At 36.4% G+C, this 19,447-nt stretch overlaps 1 protein-coding gene across 3 annotated transcripts; it reads left to right on the top strand.

The window, feature by feature from the left end:
- The first annotated feature begins 7,026 nt into the window (after positions 1-7,026).
- LOC110438899 (E3 ubiquitin-protein ligase RBBP6) lies at positions 7,027-9,344 on the top strand. 3 transcript variants are annotated; one of them, XM_073916528.1, is made up of 7 exons: positions 7,244-7,767; positions 7,967-8,066; positions 8,175-8,250; positions 8,477-8,565; positions 8,642-8,738; positions 8,842-8,981; positions 9,077-9,343. In XM_073916528.1, exons 1-7 carry the CDS (start codon positions 7,608-7,610, stop codon positions 9,246-9,248), a joined length of 834 nt encoding a protein of 277 aa, XP_073772629.1. In that variant the 5' UTR covers positions 7,244-7,607; the 3' UTR covers positions 9,249-9,343. The 3 variants fall into 3 exon arrangements, with proteins under 3 accessions (XP_073772630.1, XP_068074749.2, XP_073772629.1); XM_073916529.1 differs by lacking the exon at positions 8,642-8,738 and having other exon boundaries at positions 7,027-7,767; positions 9,077-9,344; XM_068218648.2 differs by lacking the exons at positions 8,642-8,738; positions 9,077-9,343 and having other exon boundaries at positions 7,230-7,767; positions 8,842-8,990.
- Positions 9,345-19,447: the final 10,103 nt, after the last annotated feature.

Below are 19,447 nucleotides of genomic sequence, written 5' to 3'. Positions count from 1 at the left end.
CTGTGGACTGGTTGACCTTCACACAATACAGAAACACAAAAGAAAATGATCAACACATTAAGATAGAAATGATGAACAAACATGCTGCGGGAGAACCAGTGTGCTGTCCTGCTCACAATCTAAAACTTTTAGTTAAAGTTTATTGAATGTTAATCAGAAAAAAATAAAACGCTGAACAGCTTTTATAGTATTCAATAGTTTTCCTCATAAAGGGGAAAAGTTCAAGAAACATGGAAGAAAAGGCGGCATGTTCATATTTTTAAAAATCCATTGGAATGACAAAGATGTGCATGCTCTAATAAGTCATTTTGGCTGTGTTCATATGGTGTCCTTTGGTGGTTTCTATTGCTGTTGTTGTTTACTGTTCAGCTGACTTAAGCAAATAGATTTCTTTAAAATGTAGCTATTAAGGGAAAAAAAATAATGTATCTTTATATATATATATATATATACACACATGGCCTCACTGTAGGAAGGCTGCTGGTGGGAGTCCCGACTGGGTCAGATGGCATTTCTGTGTGGAGTTTGCTTGTTCTCTCCGTGTTCATGTGGGTTTCCTCTGGGTGCTCCAAACCCATGTGCTATGCTGTAGGTGAATGAATAAACTAAATTAGCCATAGTGTGTGTGTGTGTGTGTGTGTGTGTGTGTGTGTGTGTGTGTGTGTGTGTGTGTGTGTGTGTGTGTGTGTGTGTGAATGAGGGTGTATGGATATTTCCCAGTACTGGGTTGCAGCTGGAAGGGTATCCGCTGTGTAAAAAATATGCTGGATAAGTTGGCAGTTCATTCCGCTGTGGCGACCCCAGATTAATAAAGGGACTAAGCTAAAGGAAAATGAATGAATAAATTGATTGATTGATTTTATTTGACAATTTTAACAAAAATATACAAACAAGTCCAGTTTGACATTCATATCTTAAAAACTGTCGAGGATAAAATACACAATAAAGCCACAGGCTGATTTCCATCGTGGTCATCGATATTCTTAAAAAAATGAACGAGCAAATCATAAAGTGCAAACATCATCAGCTCAGAAACTCAGCACAACAAAAATCCTCAACTTCAACCGTAAAACAGCCATTTTTTAATTTCCTCTCTAAAAACTCTCAAATTGAATCTCTTTAAAACTCCTCGGCAGTATATTCCAAGCAACAGTACACAGAAAAGACTTTCTACCTGTTTCACTATTAAATCTACAAGGACAAATACCCCTGCTACTCGCTCTTGTAGAATGACAGTGTACCTCACTAACTAAAACTTAATAAGTAAATATTTTGGGACCATTTTCTTTAAAATCTTAAACACCATCACCAATTTCAGAAAAGTGACCCTTTTTCCAACTTTTAATAAATTAATTTGACTATAATATTCATTATTTAAATATGTCAGTGGAAGTACTTTGATAACAATTCTGCAACTTATTTTGGGCCGTCTGCAATTTATTTTTAAAATTTTTGTGGAACTACTGCTGTACCAAAAGACTGCAGCATAGTCAAAGTATGACTGCACTAATGCACTGGCCAATATTTGTAAAGTTTGGAAATCTAAGAGCTCTGTCTGTCTTGCTAAAAACTTAATTTTAGAACTTTTGAATGGACTATAACAGCCATCTTCTCACCTGTCAAATTACTGTCTGAAATGCAACCTAAATATTTCCCTTCATGTTTGTGTTCATTAATTTGATGCTCTACTTTTACCTCTGATCTGACACATATTCGCAGTTTCGCAGTTGAACCAAATAAAATAAATTCTGGTTTACACAAGTGTAAGGACAATTTATTAAGGTTAAACCATTAAAGAGACTTCCTCAGTTTGTTCACTTATTTCATTTTTAATAAATTCCTTCCTCTCATGAGACACAATTATTGCTGCATCATCCGCATTTAACAAAAGCTTTTTTGAACAGGCCATTTTCAAATCATTGATGTATATTAAAAAAGCAAAGGACCTAAAACACTGCCTTGTGAAACCCCATAAGAAACGGTCGAATAATCTGAAAACACACCATTTAAATCTACTATTTGACATCTGTTTTCAAGGTAAGACTTCATGCATTTACTGGCCAAAACACCAAAACCCATTGCCTTTACTTTTAAAATCAATATCCTGTGATCGACTGTATTGAAAGCTTTTTGCAGGTCTAAGAAAACCATCCCACTTAACTTCCTTTATCCATATCGCTCTTTATATAATTTGTTAAATAAAAGAAACTGTTGAATCAGTGGAATGATTTTCCTAAAACCCGACTGAAACTCTACAATACGTCACATTTTAAACAATATTTTTCAATGTGCTAATAAATAACTTTTTCCCTCCCTTTTGACAAAGCACTCAAAATTGATACCAGCCTAGAATTATTAACCTCAAACCTACTACCTTTCTTAAAAAGAGGAATAACTCTTGCTTTTTTTCAACTTTACCTTGACAAATAAAAAAATTGATAATATGTGTAACCATCGGAGTGACGCATTTAGGGAGTCTTTGAGGGAACTGCACTGGAATATTATCTAACCCTGTTGCTTTACTATTTTTAAGTGTTATTAATTTCTTAAATATATCCCCCTCCTCTATTTTATTAAACAAAACTTTCTAGATTAAAACTGCATTTGGCATAATACTCTATAATATAATTTATCAATAAAAATGCCATTTTGTACTGGAAGCTTTTTAACCGTCAATATCAGGTGGTATTAAAAAAAAAATTAACAATGTCATAGTCAGATATAATTAAAACAAACATGATAAAGCCAGTAAATCTGGTTGTGACCTACCCGTGTGTTACTTTTGTTTCTGATGGGGCCAAAAATTATAATGTGCCATTTATGTTTAAAGTAAAATTATTCTCTATATATATTTTTTAATTTGATATATTTTCAATTAAATTCAATATATTTCTGTCTAAGGCATATTTTTAAAATAAAGACATGAAATTGAGATGATTTTTGCATTTTTGTTTACAAATAAACTTTCTGAAGTCTGCTAGTAAACTTTTAATTATTACTTACTATTAATAATGCATAGTCATCATACATCTCTAAATCTTTATTTCTTCAGTTATACAGTTAGAAAGACAAATCAAAGTTTAAAAAAAAAAACTAGTGTAAAAGTCTGCGTCTCTCTGTGTCACTCAGGCTGAACTGCAGTGTCTATTCACAGGCACGATCCCACTACTGATCGGCACGGGAGCTTTGACCTGCTCCGTTTCCGACCTGGGCCGGTTCACTCCTCCTTAAACGACCTGGCGGTCCCGAGCTCACCCAGGAGCACCATATCGATACCGAACTTAGTGCGGACACCCGATCGACATAGTCCACTGCAGTCCAGAAGCCCTGAGCTCAAGCGATCCGCAGCCTCAGCCTCCCAGTAGCTTGGATTACTGGCGCACGCCACTGAACCCGGCGAGAGCTGAGAGAATCAGAGCTGTGGAGAATCTGATCATCACAGCGACCTCAAGTGGAGGAAAACTCACTTTTATAGAAGTGAACTAATGCTTTAATAACCTGTGCTAATCATTCACTTACAATAGCATTATAGTTCACTATTATCCAGCAAGTTTTTATGCAGCGGATGCCCTTCCAGCCGCAACACATCTTTGGGAAACATCCACACACACACACACTCATACACTACGGACAATTTAGTCTACCCAATTCACCTGTACCGCATGTCTTTGGACTGTGGGGGAAACCGGAGCACCCGGAGGAAACCCACGTAAAGGCAGGGGGAAAATGCAAACTCCACACAGAAACTGCGCCACTGCCTCGCCACCTTCACTATTGGAATTCATAACTTGATAATCCATTGTCTATAATAATTTTTTTTGCATGAGTAAAATTTGCATCTCACTGATTTTTCGTAATAATTAAAACAATGGTAAATCTGATAAATGATTAGAAATGATCCTTATATCAGGGATTATTCATTGCAGTCTTCTTGTTTTGTTTTAATTCATTGATGCAAATTAGGTCTGTAAATCATTTTTCATTATTCTGTAAACATTAAATCAGATCTGAATCACTAACCCTAAACAAAAGAGTTTTTGAATTAGAAACACTCAATAATATGAATCAGCCTTTCAGTTCAAGCCTGCTGCAGTCGCTCTTCTTCTTGGAAAGGTCAGTGCTGATCCTTGTTCTGCAGATTCTGATGTTTTAAATCTGCTTGTGGTGTTTTATTTATTTGTATATGGGTGTAGGGTCCACCCAGTTGGTCCAATGACGGTATCCAATGGTGGATGAAGGTTCACTGCATGTTCGGTCTTTCCAGTGCACAATGTTGATTTATATTAAACTTAACTCATATCTGACTCAAATTTTAGTATGAGGTGGTTTAGAATATTAATATATTTATCCTCGTTTTATCTGACTCCAATTAAAAAACATTGATAAGATTATTTTGTTTCCTTTCACATTATTTTAGATTATGATTGAATATTCTTTTGATTTGTTATTATACCTTATTCTCATTTACTCAGATTCCTATAGCATCTCGAGTCTTGCACCGGCCGGGTATACAATCTCTTAATACAAGCTTGTCAGTCTTGGTCATTAAACAGAGGCGATTAACCACTCTCCTAAAGTGGCAGAACCCTATACTTACTCAATTTAGGAGATTTTTTATGTGGTCCCCATAAGTATACTTGAATTAATGCCAATATGTTAGTCGGATCTCTAGCAACATTGTATAGCGTGCCACACTGCTCCGTCTAACATGTTTTAGTCCGTTACTAACCTGTACAGTGGCTTGTAGTGCTATGGACAACAACATTTATCAGTGATAATAACACGAGGACTGTTTGAATAATTCAAAACATAACAATTTATTAGTCAGGTAAATGTGTATTATGCCAATTCAATCAGTCAATTCATAAAAGATCAATAAATACATCAAGTTACCAAAGATAAATCCAAGATTAAAAGATGCATTCCTGACTTTAAAATATGCATAGCATGGAGCATAAGCTCCATGTTACGGGCTGATCGGGGTAAGCAGAATCGCGCTGAGCCTTTCTCAAACCTTACCTTAAGTAATCCAAGAATTCCCTCAAGGACAGGGGTGTGTGCATAACAAAAGGCACTTGCATTTAGTGCTGCCTGTGGAAAAGTCACACCCTTCACAGTGGTTCAAAAGATGCCTGAAGTTATATATTTATTGTTTTGATTATGTCTATTTCTGAGAGAATGAGACCATTGTACCAATCACACTGAGACATTTCAAATGATATCAAACATGATAGATAAAGTCACTTAGGTTAATCTGAAACATTCAAACATTGAAATGACCATATGTGTGAGTTGGGGTGGTTGAAGCCGAGTTTCAGCAGACTCAGATGCAAATGCAGCAGGAATTGGTTTTTCCCGCATTCCCACCTGCTGGGTTGTGGTCAACAGTCTCTGTTTTCAGCTCATGTTTTGAATTGTCAAAGACATCAAAAATATTTGTAATATTTCAATTCTTACATGGGCTTATTTTTGTGATGAAGAAACCCACAGTAATGATAAAAAATGAGTGGATTGTGACAGATCCACAGATGCTTTCAGATTTGTGCTCATCATCTATAAGATTTATCCTTTCTCTTTTTTTATTACAGGTTTTTACAATTGTTTTGCCACAAATTTCAGAACTTTGGTTTTCAAAAGTCTAGACACAAAATTCACAACCTTTCCCAAAATTGTACATTTTTGCAAAACTTTTAACTCTTTTTTCAAATGCTTGGATACAACACACACAAGTCAAACATACTTTATTCATTGAACTAAGATCACCTTTTCAATATAACACAATTAAACTTCAAATTGATCCCATTTCAAAATGCAACTCAAACAATACATTTGAAATAACCATGTATTCATTTACTTCACATGATGTTATTATCAACTGATACAAGCACTCAAAATGATGAATAACTGCTGCATTATTGTTGATGTGGGGAAACTGATGTACAATATTACATGTTTAGATGATGAAATAATCAGGATAGATCAAATGACATTAGTTACCACAGAAGATGACCCAACTGAACTACATTATCTATAGATGTCTTTATTCATCCTTAGTCCATATTTATGGTTTCTTTGTTCTGTGTACCACTTTTACAGACAATGTTTATATATTTGACATTACTGTAAGAAAGCCCAGTCACAGCAGACCAATGTCAGGCCTGGATTTACATTGACAGAAGGTTCTTTCCAAGATTTCTGAGTAATGAAAACACCACTGAAATGTAGAGGAGAACCCGTGACCAAATCCACAAGACCAGACTGATGGTAACTCAAAATCCCAAAATAGAAATCTGATATATAGAAATATATGCAAATTACATATGTGACATAATAGTTCATATGAATTTTACATATATAAAATATGTTATACATGTCAAAATATTGCCATTTGTTAAAACATATATGTTACGTATATATACGATCCATTATGTTATATATTTTACCCCTACAAATATATATATATATATGATATGGTTGAAAAAAAAATATATAAACAATGATTTTTTTTTCACTATTTTGACAAATTATTGACTATTATGACATTTTATAATAATGTAATTTGCAGATGGGACCATATATCATGTCATTTATCAGCTTTCTATATGGGGACGTGAAGTGAGAAAAAAAAATACAGTAAACCTACATTATGATGGAATGAATAAAACTAGTTCAGTATATCCACTGTCTGCACTGTTTCCCTTTACACTTATAGGCCATAATGAAACCTGTATCATATATTTTAAACAACAATATTTAATGATCGTTAATGATTGTTTATTGAAGCGATGTACATCTTGTGTGCTGCTGGTGATCTAAAGTAGTGTTCCTGTAGTATTTGTATTATAAAAGGATTATGTGAATCAATGATCCTGCAAATGCAAGACTTCTTTAAGGAAATGAATGCTGTATGCAGAACACTGGAGAGTGTTAAAAGTAGTGACTGTTTAGGATTTTGTGTCTAGAGTTTTTTTAATTGACATCAGGGTTCTGAAATTTGTGGCAAAACAATTGGAAAAAAAAACTGTAATAATGAAGATCAAGGGCAAACAAATAAATGATGAGCTTAGAGAGTTTTAATTCATTTTAACATACAGAGATAACCATTTGTAGAAAATACATTTAAAGGTGTTTTTAAAAAGTGTTAAATTACTTTAAAACGGAAAAACAAATCGCCAATAGGTGGCAGCAAGAGACCTCTTTAATCGAGTGAAGCTTTAAGTGATTCATTCAGCCACGAATCACTGATTCAGTGACTCGCCCGACTCTATACAGAGTCCTGAATCATTCGTGTAAGGAAACGCCACTGTGTATTATTCAGAGATGGCCAACTGTTCTGCTGTTTATTTTATTATTATCATAGTAATGATTTCACTATTATTAATGAGAAAATAACGCGGAAGTTTTTAGCGCCTCGTCACGTGATCGTCAACATCCATGGCAACGGTTCTTTTTGTGTTGTTTTGAACTTCGCTCATTGGCACCTGATCTCGGCGTCCTTCGTGGCTACTGATTCCCAGATTATTGATTGTTGGATACATCGATTGATCGTCTGCTTCTCCCATCATTCAGGTTTGACCCTTGTTATCACACTGTGGTTTGTATTCAGTATGTCTTGTGTTCATTACAGGTTTCAGAGTCGACTCACCTACGACTCGCTCCAGTTTGAGGGCCTCAACATCACTGTGGGAGAGCTGAAGCGGCAGATCATGAGGCGCGAGAGGCTGAAGTTCTGCCAGCTGAAGATCAGCAAAGCCCAAACTGATGAAGGTGAGATGAGGAAAAGCCACTTAAACTATACTACACTAACATTAGATGTGTTATCAGACAGACTTGTAGAAGCTGACATGTGTTATCATGACTCTGATGGTGACATATCAAGATGTTTTGAGTGTTTTAAAATGCTAATGGCACTCAAAGTATACTATGGTAAATGATTATTAATATATAAACTTTATTTTGCTGTCAGAATACACAGATGATGATGCTCTCATCCCCAAAAACACATCGGTCATCATCAGACGGGTCCCTGCGGCTGGACTAAAGTCCTCCAACAGAAGATTTGTTGGGTAAGTCATGTGAAATGAGTGCAATCATCCTCTGATAGATGTTATATCAAGAGTTTGAGTCTGTCTGTGGTGTTTTAGTCACAGAAGCTCCTTTGTTTTGTTTTGCAGACATCAAGCTGGACCATCAGCTAAATCTTCTCAAACAGGTGATTCTTCACTCCTCTCACTGGAGCAGCTGTTGAAGGTATTGAACAAATGATTAATTCACCCCACTGTGCTGCTCTGTATTGAACTGCAGTGTTTGCATTTGAGGCGTCATAATGACATGTAGTGCAGAATATCAGTACACTGTGTAAAACACACACACACACACACACACACACACACACACACACACACACACACACACACACAGCTTATTAGGCAGACCAGTAAAATAAAATTCTAATGTGCAAATGCCTGTGAAACAGACTGAGAATCTGGCTGAGGCAAAGGCATCAGAGGAGGACAAGCTAAAAGCGGTGATGTACCAGTCCAGTCTCTGCTACTACTCCAGCAGGTGAGCGTTCAGACACTGACAGGTTTGGTTTGTGAGAAATGTTAGAGCTGATTCTCATGGTTCTGATGTTCATCAGTGAGGCCATGACACTGCTTGGGCTTCTTCCACCCAACTATGTCTGCTTTCACTGTGGGATCCCAGGACACCACATTAGGCACTGCCCCTCTAAAGGGGTAACTGGGTTTTCTAAGCTTATGGTTGCTGTGAACTTGAGCTCTTGTCTCCATCAGTCAGATTGTTTGCTCTGTCGTTTGACTGTCACTCATGAATTCACAGGGCAGCAGCTCTGCTCCGCATAAGCACATCCGGAGGAGCACAGGGATTCCCCGCAGCTTCCTGTTGGAGGTGGACGACCCAAACCAAAAGGGGGTCATGATGGATGGCAGCGGCAAATACGTCATTCCCATCATAGACGCGTGAGTAAACTGTACTTGGCATTGCAGCATGTTCTATTGTTTGTGAAAATCTCACATTATGTCTGCTTGTGTGTGTTTGCGCTCGATCTGTTCAGTGAGGCCTATGCTGCTGAGAAGAAAAAGAGGCCGTCCTTCTGCCAGACCAAGCCGCTGCCCTCCTCTTCCTCAGCTGGTGCAGCATCTTCAGTCCAGGACGCCAGAGGGAAACGTTCCCGATCCCCATCTCCACCAGAGACGCACGGAGACCAGAAGAGACCACGTCACTGAGAGACCTTCACCCAAGAGACCTGGAGCTGACGTGAGCACAGTGTATATATTGTACATAGTTTATGAATAAAACTGAATAAAGATTATAGCAGCATAAACTGTGGACTGGTTGACCTTCACACAATACAGAAACACAAAAGAAAATGATCAACACATTAAGATAGAAATGATGAACAAACATGCTGCGGGAGAACCAGTGTGCTGTCCTGCTCAGAATCTAAAACTTTTAGTTAAAGTTTATTAAATGTTAATCTGAAAAAAATAAAACGCTGAACAACTTTTATAGTATTCAATAGTTTTCCTCATAAAGGGGAAAAGTTCAAGAAACATGAAAGAAAAGGCGGCATGTACATATTTTTAAAAATCCATTGGAATGACAAAGATGTGCATGCTCTAATAAGTCATTTTGGCTGTGTTCATATGGTGTCCTTTGGTGGTTTCTATTGCTGTTGTTGTTTACTGTTCAGCTGACTTAAGCAAATAGATTTCTTTAAAATGTAGCTATTAAGGGAAAAAATAATGTATCTTTATATATATATATATATATATACACATGGCCTCACTGTAGGAAGGCTGCTGGTGGGAGTCCCGACTGGGTCAGATGGCATTTCTGTGTGGAGTTTGCTTGTTCTCTCCGTGTTCATGTGGGTTTCCTCTGGGTGCTCCAAACCCATGTGCTATGCTGTAGGTGAATGAATAAACTAAATTAGCCATAGTGTGTGTGTGTGTGTGTGTGTGTGTGTGTGTGTGTGTGTGTGAATGAGGGTGTATGGATATTTCCCAGTACTGGGTTGCAGCTGGAAGGGTATCCGCTGTGTAAAAAATATGCTGGATAAGTTGGCAGTTCATTCCGCTGTGGCGACCCCAGATTAATAAAGGGACTAAGCTAAATGAAAATGAATGAATAAATTGATTGATTGATTTTATTTAACAATTTTAACAAAAATATACAAACAAGTCCAGTTTGACATTCATATCTTAAAAACTGTCGAGGATAAAATACACAATAAAGCCATAGGCTGATTTCCATCGTGGTCATCGATATTCTTAAAAAATGAACGAGCAAATCATAAAGTGCAAACATCATCAGCTCAGAAACTCAGCACAACAAAAATCCTCAACTTCAACCGTAAAACAGCCATTTTTTAATTTCCTCTCTAAAAACTCTCAAATTGAATCTCTTTAAAAATCCTCGGCAGTATATTCCAAGCAACAGTACACAGAAAAGACTTTCTACCTGTTTCACTATTAATTCTACAAGGACAAATACCCCTGCTACTCGCTCTTGTAGAATGACAGTGTACCTCACTAACTAAAACTTAATAAGTAAATATTTTGGGACCATTTTCTTTAAAATCTTAAACACCATCACCAATTTCAGAAAAGTGACCCTTTTTCCAACTTTTAATAAATTAGTTTGACTATAATATTCATTATTTAAATGTGTCAGTAGAAGTACTTTGATAACAATTCTGCAACTTATTTTGGGCCGTCTGCAATTTATTTTTAAAATTTTTGTGGAACTACTGCTGTACCAAAAGACTGCAGCATAGTCAAAGTATGACTGCACTAATGCACTGGCCAATATTTGTAAAGTTTGAAAATCTAAGAGCTCTGTCTGTCTTGCTAAAAACTTAATTTTAGAACTTTTGAATGGACTATAACAGCCATCTTCTCACCTGTCAAATTACTGTCTGAAATGCAACCTAAATATTTCCCTTCATGTTTGTGTCCATTAATTTGATGCTCTACTTTTACCTCTGATCTGACACATTTTCTCAGTTTCGCAGCTGAACCATATAAAATAAATTCTGGTTTACACAAGTGTAAGGACAATTTAATAAGGTTAAACCATTAAGAGACTTCCTCAGTTTGTTTACTTTTTTCATTTTCAATAAATTCCTTCCTCTCATGAGACACAATTATTGCTGCATCATCCGCATTTAACAAAAGCTTTTTTGAACAGGCCATTTTCAAATCATTGATGTATATTAAAAAAGCAAAGGAACTAAAACACTGCCTTGTGAAACCCCATAAGAAACGGTCGAATAATCTAAAAACACACCATTTAAATCTACTATTTGACATCCCTATTTGAATATCCTGTGATCGACTGTATTGAAAGCTTTTTACAGGTCTAAGAAAACCATCCCACTTAACTTCCTTTATCCATATCGCTCTTTATATAATTTGTTAAATAAAAGAAACTGTTGAATCAGTGGAATGATTTTCCTAAAACCCGATTGAAACTCTACAATACGTCACATTTTAAACAATATTTTTCAATGTGCTAATAAATAACTTTTTCCCTCCCTTTTGACAAAGCACTCAAAATTGATACCAGCCTAGAATTATTAACCTCAAACCTACTACCTTTCTTAAAAAGAGGAATAACTCTTGCTTTTTTCAACTTTACCTTGACAAATAGAAAAATTGATAATATGTGTAACCATCGGAGTGACGCATTTAGGGAGTCTTTGAGGGAACTGCACTGGAATATTATCTAACCCTGTTGCTTTACTATTTTGAAGTGTTATTAATTTCTTAAATATATCCCCCTCCTCTATTTTATTAAACAAAACTTTCTAGATTAAAACTGCATTTGGCATAATACTCTATAACTAATTTATCAATAAAAATGCCATTTTGTACTGGAAGCTTTTTAACCGTCAATATCAGGTGGTATTAAAAAAAAATTAACAATGTCATAGTCAGATATAATTAAAACAAACATGATAAAGCCAGTAAATCTGGTTGTGACCTACCCGTGTGTTACTTTTGTTTCTGATGGGGCCAAAAATTATAATGTGCCATTTATGTTTAAAGTAAAATTATTCTCTATATATATTTTTTAATTTGATATATTTTCAATTAAATTCAATATATTTCTGTCTAAGGCATATTTTTAAAATATAGACATGAAATTGAGATGATTTTTGTATTTTTGTTTACAAATAAACTTTCTGAAGTCTGCTAGTAAACTTTTAATTATTACTTACTATTAATAATGCATATAGTCATCATACATCTCTAAATCTTTATTTCTTCAGTTTTACAGTTAGAAAGACAAATCAAAGTTTAAAAAAAAAATTTAGGTAAAAGTCTGCGTCTCTCTGTGTCGCTCAGGTTGAACTGAAGTGTCTATTCACAGGCACGATCCCACTACTGATCGGCACGGGAGCTTTGACCTGCTCCGTTTCCAACCTGGGCCGGTTCACTCCTCCTTAAACGACCTGGCGGTCCCAAGCTCACCCAGGAGCACCATATCGATACCGAACTTAGTGCGGATACCCGATCGACATAGTCCACTGCAGTCCAGAAACCCTGAGCTCAAGCGATCCGCAGCCTCAGCCTCCCAGTAGCTTGGATTACAGGCGCGCGCCACTGAACCCGGCGAGAGCTGAGAGAATCAGAGCTGTGGAGAATCTGATCATCACAGCGACCTCTAGTGGAGGAAAACTCACTTTTATAGAAGTGAACTAATGCTTTAATAAACTGTGCTAATCATTCACTTACAATAGCATTATAGTTCACTATTATCCAGCAAGTTTTTACGCAGCGGATGCCCTTCCAGCCGCAACACATCTTTGGGAAACATCCACACACACACACACACTCATACACTACGGACAATTTAGTCTACCCAATTCACCTGTACCGCATGTCTTTGGACTGTGGGGGAAACCGGAGCACCCGGAGGAAACCCACGTGAAGGCAGGGGGAAAATGCAAACTCCACACAGAAACTGCGCCACTGCCTCGCCACCTTCAGAAGCCCTGAGCTCAAGCGATCCGCAGCCTCAGCCTCCCAGTAGCTTCCCAGCAAACATTGGTCGGACGACGATGTGCTCTCCCCGGCCAAAAGATGTCGCTCCGCGACGGCATCAACTGTGTACTGATGGTCTGAAAGCGACGTGCTTTCCACAGCCAAAATTCGTCGCGAACGCACGGCACAAATGCACAACATGTGCTAAAATGCATTAATATATGCTTGTATACATTTAAACATGTCTATTTATATTTGGGGTTGCGTGTATTTACGATTTAATGTACATGTAGTTTAATATATACCATGTCCTGATTAAGTCCAAAAATGACGTCCTTTACACGTGCATTTATAGTCCATCATATACCCTTGCTGAAATTATGAAATATTAAAAAGTATTGCACTTACATCTGGGTATACACTTAATATATGTGTGTCCCAAGTGGGTTCGTGGACAGATTTCAGGCATCTAAACTCATTAAAAACAGATTTATCTTTATGAAATACAGAAATCACTTTTATTTACATCTTGTCAACTGACCAATTACATTCATAAAGTGTCCTGTGCGGTGAAAGGATAGTAACGTCACTGTTTCTAAAACCATAATGCAATTTTATTTATTTTTTGCACCTAACGCTAACAAATCTCGCGATATGACAAACATCGCTGTTTTCAAATCTCATTTTCTTCCGGTTTTGTTCAGCACCACGATAACATGAGGACGCGGCGAAAAGTTGGACAATTATCACAAATCTCCCACCGTGTAAGTACAGTTTGTATTCGTTTAATAACATTATTGAGTTTTACTCGAAGAAACTGAAATAAATGATGCACATTGTCAGTAGCGATGTGGCGTTGCTTTGAGTAGGCTAAAATGAGCCGTTATGCTAAAAGTAAGTCAGGTTTGAGCAATATGTCATGTTATTACAGCAATCTGGTGCAGTTTATCAGGGTCTTCCTACACTGGTCCTCAAAGACAGCTGGTCAACATGTTTTCCAGCATCTCTGCCCATCATCCACCTGCTGTGTGTTCAGTCAGAGCTGAAAATGACCATTTCAGGTGAGTTTGGAGTGGAATAGTGTAGAAATAAAACATTTTAATAATGATAATAATGCACGAATTTGTTAGAAAACCTAACAAAAAGCTGTACAGTATCATGCTATTGTAGATATGTCTCCAGCATTTACTACAATACCAGTATTAATGATTTATTTTAGCCTACATTAATAGGCTGTCATTAACAATAACAGCAAAACTTATGAGCATGTATATGAAAAAGTTATTTACTTAATATTTTACACTAACATAAAATGGTAAATATATGCATGTAGGTGTTATTAGCTCATGTGGAGGTTTAACAGGTAAAGTCTAACCACTTTTCTTTTAACTGCTCCTGTAAAATAGTTTTTGTACTGTAAATTAATTAAACTGCATTAAGGTTCAAATTTGTCTTGCAGGGTCAATAACAATCAGTCATCTGTCAGACAGAATTCAAGACTCTTTCTCCAGGCCGACTGTAAGAATCATATAAGGCTTTGCATTTATTTATTTTCTGTTCATTAAATAATTGAATTATTACCTTTCTCACTGTTGTTTTGTTTGTCTGTAGAATTGTCTCCAGTGCAAATGATCCTCTGTCATCACACTCCCTGAGGACACTCCAGAGTAGGTGAGAAACTTGTTGAATGCTTAAAAGTTTATTTAGGTGTATAATGTGTATGAGTTCACATTTGCAAACCTAGAGCTAGTTTTATACCTATGGTGAGTATTGTGATCTTATTGCATATTCTGATAAACGCTTTAGTAAATAATTGCAACTAAAAAGTTAACGTCATCATGAGCCTGATGTCAGCTGCTGCTCTGTTACAGTAATTGTCATTGTGGACTCCAGCAGGTCTACATGTTCTGTTAAGAGACTGGATTCTGAGAGCGAGATCCTGTGAAGTGTTCATCAAAGCTAAAGAGAAGAACTGGATCTGTGTAAGTTTTAAATGTGACAGAATGTGTGTCTCTGTCTGTCTGGATCGCTCTGACTGTGATTTTGGTGTCACATTTAGGTTCAGCAACTGTCCGGAGTTGGTGGATGTTCTGTCCGAGCCTGATTAAAAGAGTGATAAACGGGTACATATTTATCTTGCATTGTTTGTGTTTATTTCTGCACAATATTTTAGGAAAATATATTTTACTACCCCAACAATTAACCCAGCATTTTATATTATTAAAACTATAGATTTCATCTGTCATTCATCATTGTACGTCTCCTTATAGACGTGCCTGTTTTAATGTTCAGATATTTTAAAATGTTTGTACAGACTCAGGCTGTCAAGCAGACTGAAAATATTAAATGATAATTTTAGTGTAAGCCATGAATGACAGTCTTTGCTTGTCACAAAACTGTGGATGTGTGGATATGGGCAGTTGTAAAATGATGAGTAGTAGGGAATATGTATGTATTGACATTAGTTACTGCTCTGCACATTGCTGTTCATTCATGGAACATGACAGCAATTCTTGATATGTTGTAAGTTTTTAGTTTTAAGATGATACAAAATCATGTTCTCCTTCCTCAGATGCTGTGAAGTGAGTCCAGATGCTACAGACACAGAAAAAGATGCAGCAATGGAGGAACACAGCAAGCACCTTCCAGGAAGAGCTGGAGAATATTAGAAATAAAGACTCTAAAATAACATTTCACTTGTGTTGTCCATATTTCTGTGTTGTTGTTTTATTTATTCTTATTAGATGTGTCTGTTTAACAGTGATGTACATCTGTTACTATATGCACAATAAATAATTTGCTTAATCGTAACACTATTGCAACCTTAAATAATGTATTACTTATGGTTTACACGTGATTACAATGCTATAAAGACGTTTAGGTATAACTGGACTGAAATTGGACCTGATTGCATTTCACAGCTTTAAATAATAAGTTTGATTATTTTATATGTATAATTAGGCTATTAAAACACTTATTATAAAGAAATAACATGTTTTAAAAGCAACCAGAAAACGTCCAGAACATGACATATTTCGACGTGCAGGGACCGTGTAGAAAAGACGTGCGATTCACGGCCAGACGACGTAAAAGACGTCGGTTGGATTTTCATTTTGGCACTACTTTTCAACCAGGACGACACGTGACGGAGCGACGTCTTTTCAGCGGTAATCGGACGTCCAAATGTTTGCTGGGTTGGATTACAGGCACGCGCCACTGAACCCGGCGAGAGCTGAGAGAATCAGAGCTGTGGAGAATCTGATCATCACAGCGACCTCTAGTGGAGGAAAACTCACTTTTAGAGAAGTGAACTAATGCTTTAATAGACCGGACGCTTTCAAGATGGCTCCTTGATCGCACGCGTTTCGTTGAGCTCCGCAATCCTAACTACTTAAACTGAACTGTTTAACGTTTCGCAAAGTGTATATTAAAAGTTAACTTGAACTGATATTATAGCGATCCGTTACAGACGACAATGGGAGGGTCAGAGAAAAGAAAAAGTGCAGGAAAAAAGGCTGGAAAGACCGAAAAGACAGAACATGCTAACTTGGCTAATCAAAATAGCAGTTCGCCGAGGGCCGAAAAGTTGGATAAAATCCCTTCTAACGCATTGATTACAGACAATTTACATGACTACCTTTAGCAGAATATTAACTCTGAGGAACTTATGCTGGTAGCGGAGGTCGAACTTCCATCTCTTCCAGAAACTCCTTGTGAATCACCAGCCCCTAAACAACGCAGATGTGTGGGAAAAGATACAACGATCATCCTTTCCCAGATTTTGGACCTTTCACGTCTCGTGCAAAATAGGTCAGACACACTTGAGAAGCTGGTGGAAAAAAATTCTCAGATAGTAAATGAAATAAAATCCGAAGTCGGCGTCAATACAAAGCAGATTGCGGAATTAAAGGAAACAATCGAGTTCATCAGTAAGGACGTAAATGCCATGAAAGTTGGCTTAAAAAAAGCTGAAAGGTGTATCGAAGAGCAAGAAAGACGTCTAACGTTGCTAGAAGGCTATTCCCGAAGGTGGAATCTGAGGATTCAAGGGATTCAAGAAAGAAGCGGAGAAGATGTTCGTCTCGAGGTCATTAAAGTATGTCAGCGTCTCCTGCCGCAATTTAAAGAGAAGCTGTCTGATGTCGTAGACGTCGCACACCGTCTTGGCCGTAACAAACCTGGAAGCAGCACTCCTCGAGGTATTATATTTCAATTTACTTCACGCTTTTTTAGGGATGCTGTCTGGCGCGCCGCCAAAGATGCAGACTTTCTAAAGGATAATAAGCTAAGGATCTCCGAGGACCTGTCTCCTGCTGACAGAGAACGAAGACTGAAATTATGGCCTGCTGTCGAAAAAGCTCGTAAGGAAAACAAAAAGGCTTTCTTTGTCGGTGGCCGTGCCTTTGTGGATGGCGTTGAGATCTCGCCCTCATCCTAAATTACAAAGGAAAAAGTGGCAACTGCAACTGAAAAAAGAAGCATGCTAATACCCCCTTTCAGTACAAAAGTACTCTCATTTTAATCTTTGTAAAAACTGGAACATAAGACCTGTTTAAATGTTTTTTAATTTACACAAGGAACAGTAACGCCTTTCCCGTCTCTCTCTGGATTTAAATTTAAGATACTTTTCTTCCATATTTTTGGTCTATAGACTGAAAAGAAACAGGTACTCAAATTCAGTTTTGTTGATTTGAACTTTCAGAGAAGATGCGATATTTGCTTATTTTTCTTTTAACTTTAAAGGGAGACATTTTCTTTTCATTACTTGAAACGATAACATGAAAGGGATTCAGACTCCAGTCATATTGATTAATGTAATACTTTTATAAAAGAAACAAAACATTTTTTTTTCTCTCTTTAGATAAAAAAAGAAAATACATTATTTTTGCTTATGTTGGCTAATGAAGTGGTAGAGACTAAGACTCCTGTTAATTTTTTCTCTTTTACAAATTTTCAGTATAACCAATATACGTGTTAAAAAGGGATTGCTGTTCTCATCCTGGGATATTTTTGCTGCGTTTGCTTAAGATTTGCTATAAATTTATATAGGAATCTTCTGGGTCTGTTTTATTTTTTTATTTGTTTCATATTCACTCTTGTTCTATGTCTTTATCTATTGTTTCTCTTAACTGTAGAGGGTTACGCAATATCACTAAGAGGAAAGCTATTTTCTTATACTTGAAGCGCTTTAATGCAGATTTTTGTTTTCTACAAGAATGCCACTCTGTTACTGAAGACGCACAATTTTGGAGGTCACAGTGGGGACTAGATCTGTGGTTTTCCCATGGCACTACTAAATCTGCTGGCGTTTGAATTTTAAAGGACAGATTTAAAGAAAAAATCTTAAGATCTACAGTAACTGTGATGCTTCTGGGCACTACATTGTACTTGCCGCTGAGATTTTAAATGAAACTTATATTATAGTTAATGTATATGGTTTTAACTTACAAAAAGAAAATAAAGCTCTCTTCAATAGATTAAGCAAGCAGGTGATTCAAATGTTAACCATCTTTCCTAACTCTGCTCTAATCTTTGGTGGTGATTTCAATGTTGTCCTAGATAATAGTTTAGATAGATGGCCTCATCAAACTGGAATTCCTAATTCAGATTATATTATGGCTTTTATAGAACAATTTTCCTTGTTTGATCCATGGAGAAAATCTCATCCAACACAAGAATGTTTTACTTGGAGTAACAAATCTTTCTTCTCAATCTAGGATTGATTATTGGCTTACTTCCAATGACTTGGATAACATTGTTACTGATATAATACCATCTCCGTTCTCAGATCATGCAGCTATTTCGATTATGATTCCCTTTAGAAACTTTAGTAATTTAACTCAAAAATCTGGTTACTGGAAATTAAATAATTCAGTTCTTAAACATAAGGAAGTTATTACTGGAATAGAAAAAATTATTTTGACTTACTGGAATAAAGCGAAAGTTGAAAAAAAATATTGTAATAATTGGGAACTTCTCAAATTTGAAGCGGGAAATTTTTTTAGGAAATACTGTAGTGAATTGGCAAAAAAGAGAAGAGCTGAAGAAGATAGTATTATTTTAAAAATATCCACTTTATCATCCAAAACAATAGAAGACTTATCAGAATCTGGAAAAGCAGAACTTACTGAACAAGAGATTAAATTAGAAGAATTTTACAAACAAAAGGCAGAAGGAGCTTTTATAAGATCTCGAAGGAAATGGCTTGAAGAGGGTGAAATGAGCTCTGCGTATTTCTTTAGACTTGAGAGGCAACAAGCTAAATATAATTTTATTGAGAAATTGAGGATTAATGGTAATATTGTGGAGAATGCAAAAATTGTTGCAAACTATTGTTCTGAATTTTACAGTAACTTGTATTCTTCTAAATTTTGTCAACAATCTACTACAGAATTCTTTAAATCGCTACATAACATAAAACAGATTAGTGATGA

The sequence above is a fragment of the Danio rerio genome, chromosome 11 (genome assembly GCF_049306965.1).
Source record: "Danio rerio strain Tuebingen ecotype United States chromosome 11, GRCz12tu, whole genome shotgun sequence".
NCBI classification, from domain to species: domain Eukaryota; kingdom Metazoa; phylum Chordata; class Actinopteri; order Cypriniformes; family Danionidae; genus Danio; species Danio rerio.
The sequence above is the reverse complement of the archived record's forward strand: the minus strand, read 5'-3'. Positions and strand labels throughout refer to the sequence as shown.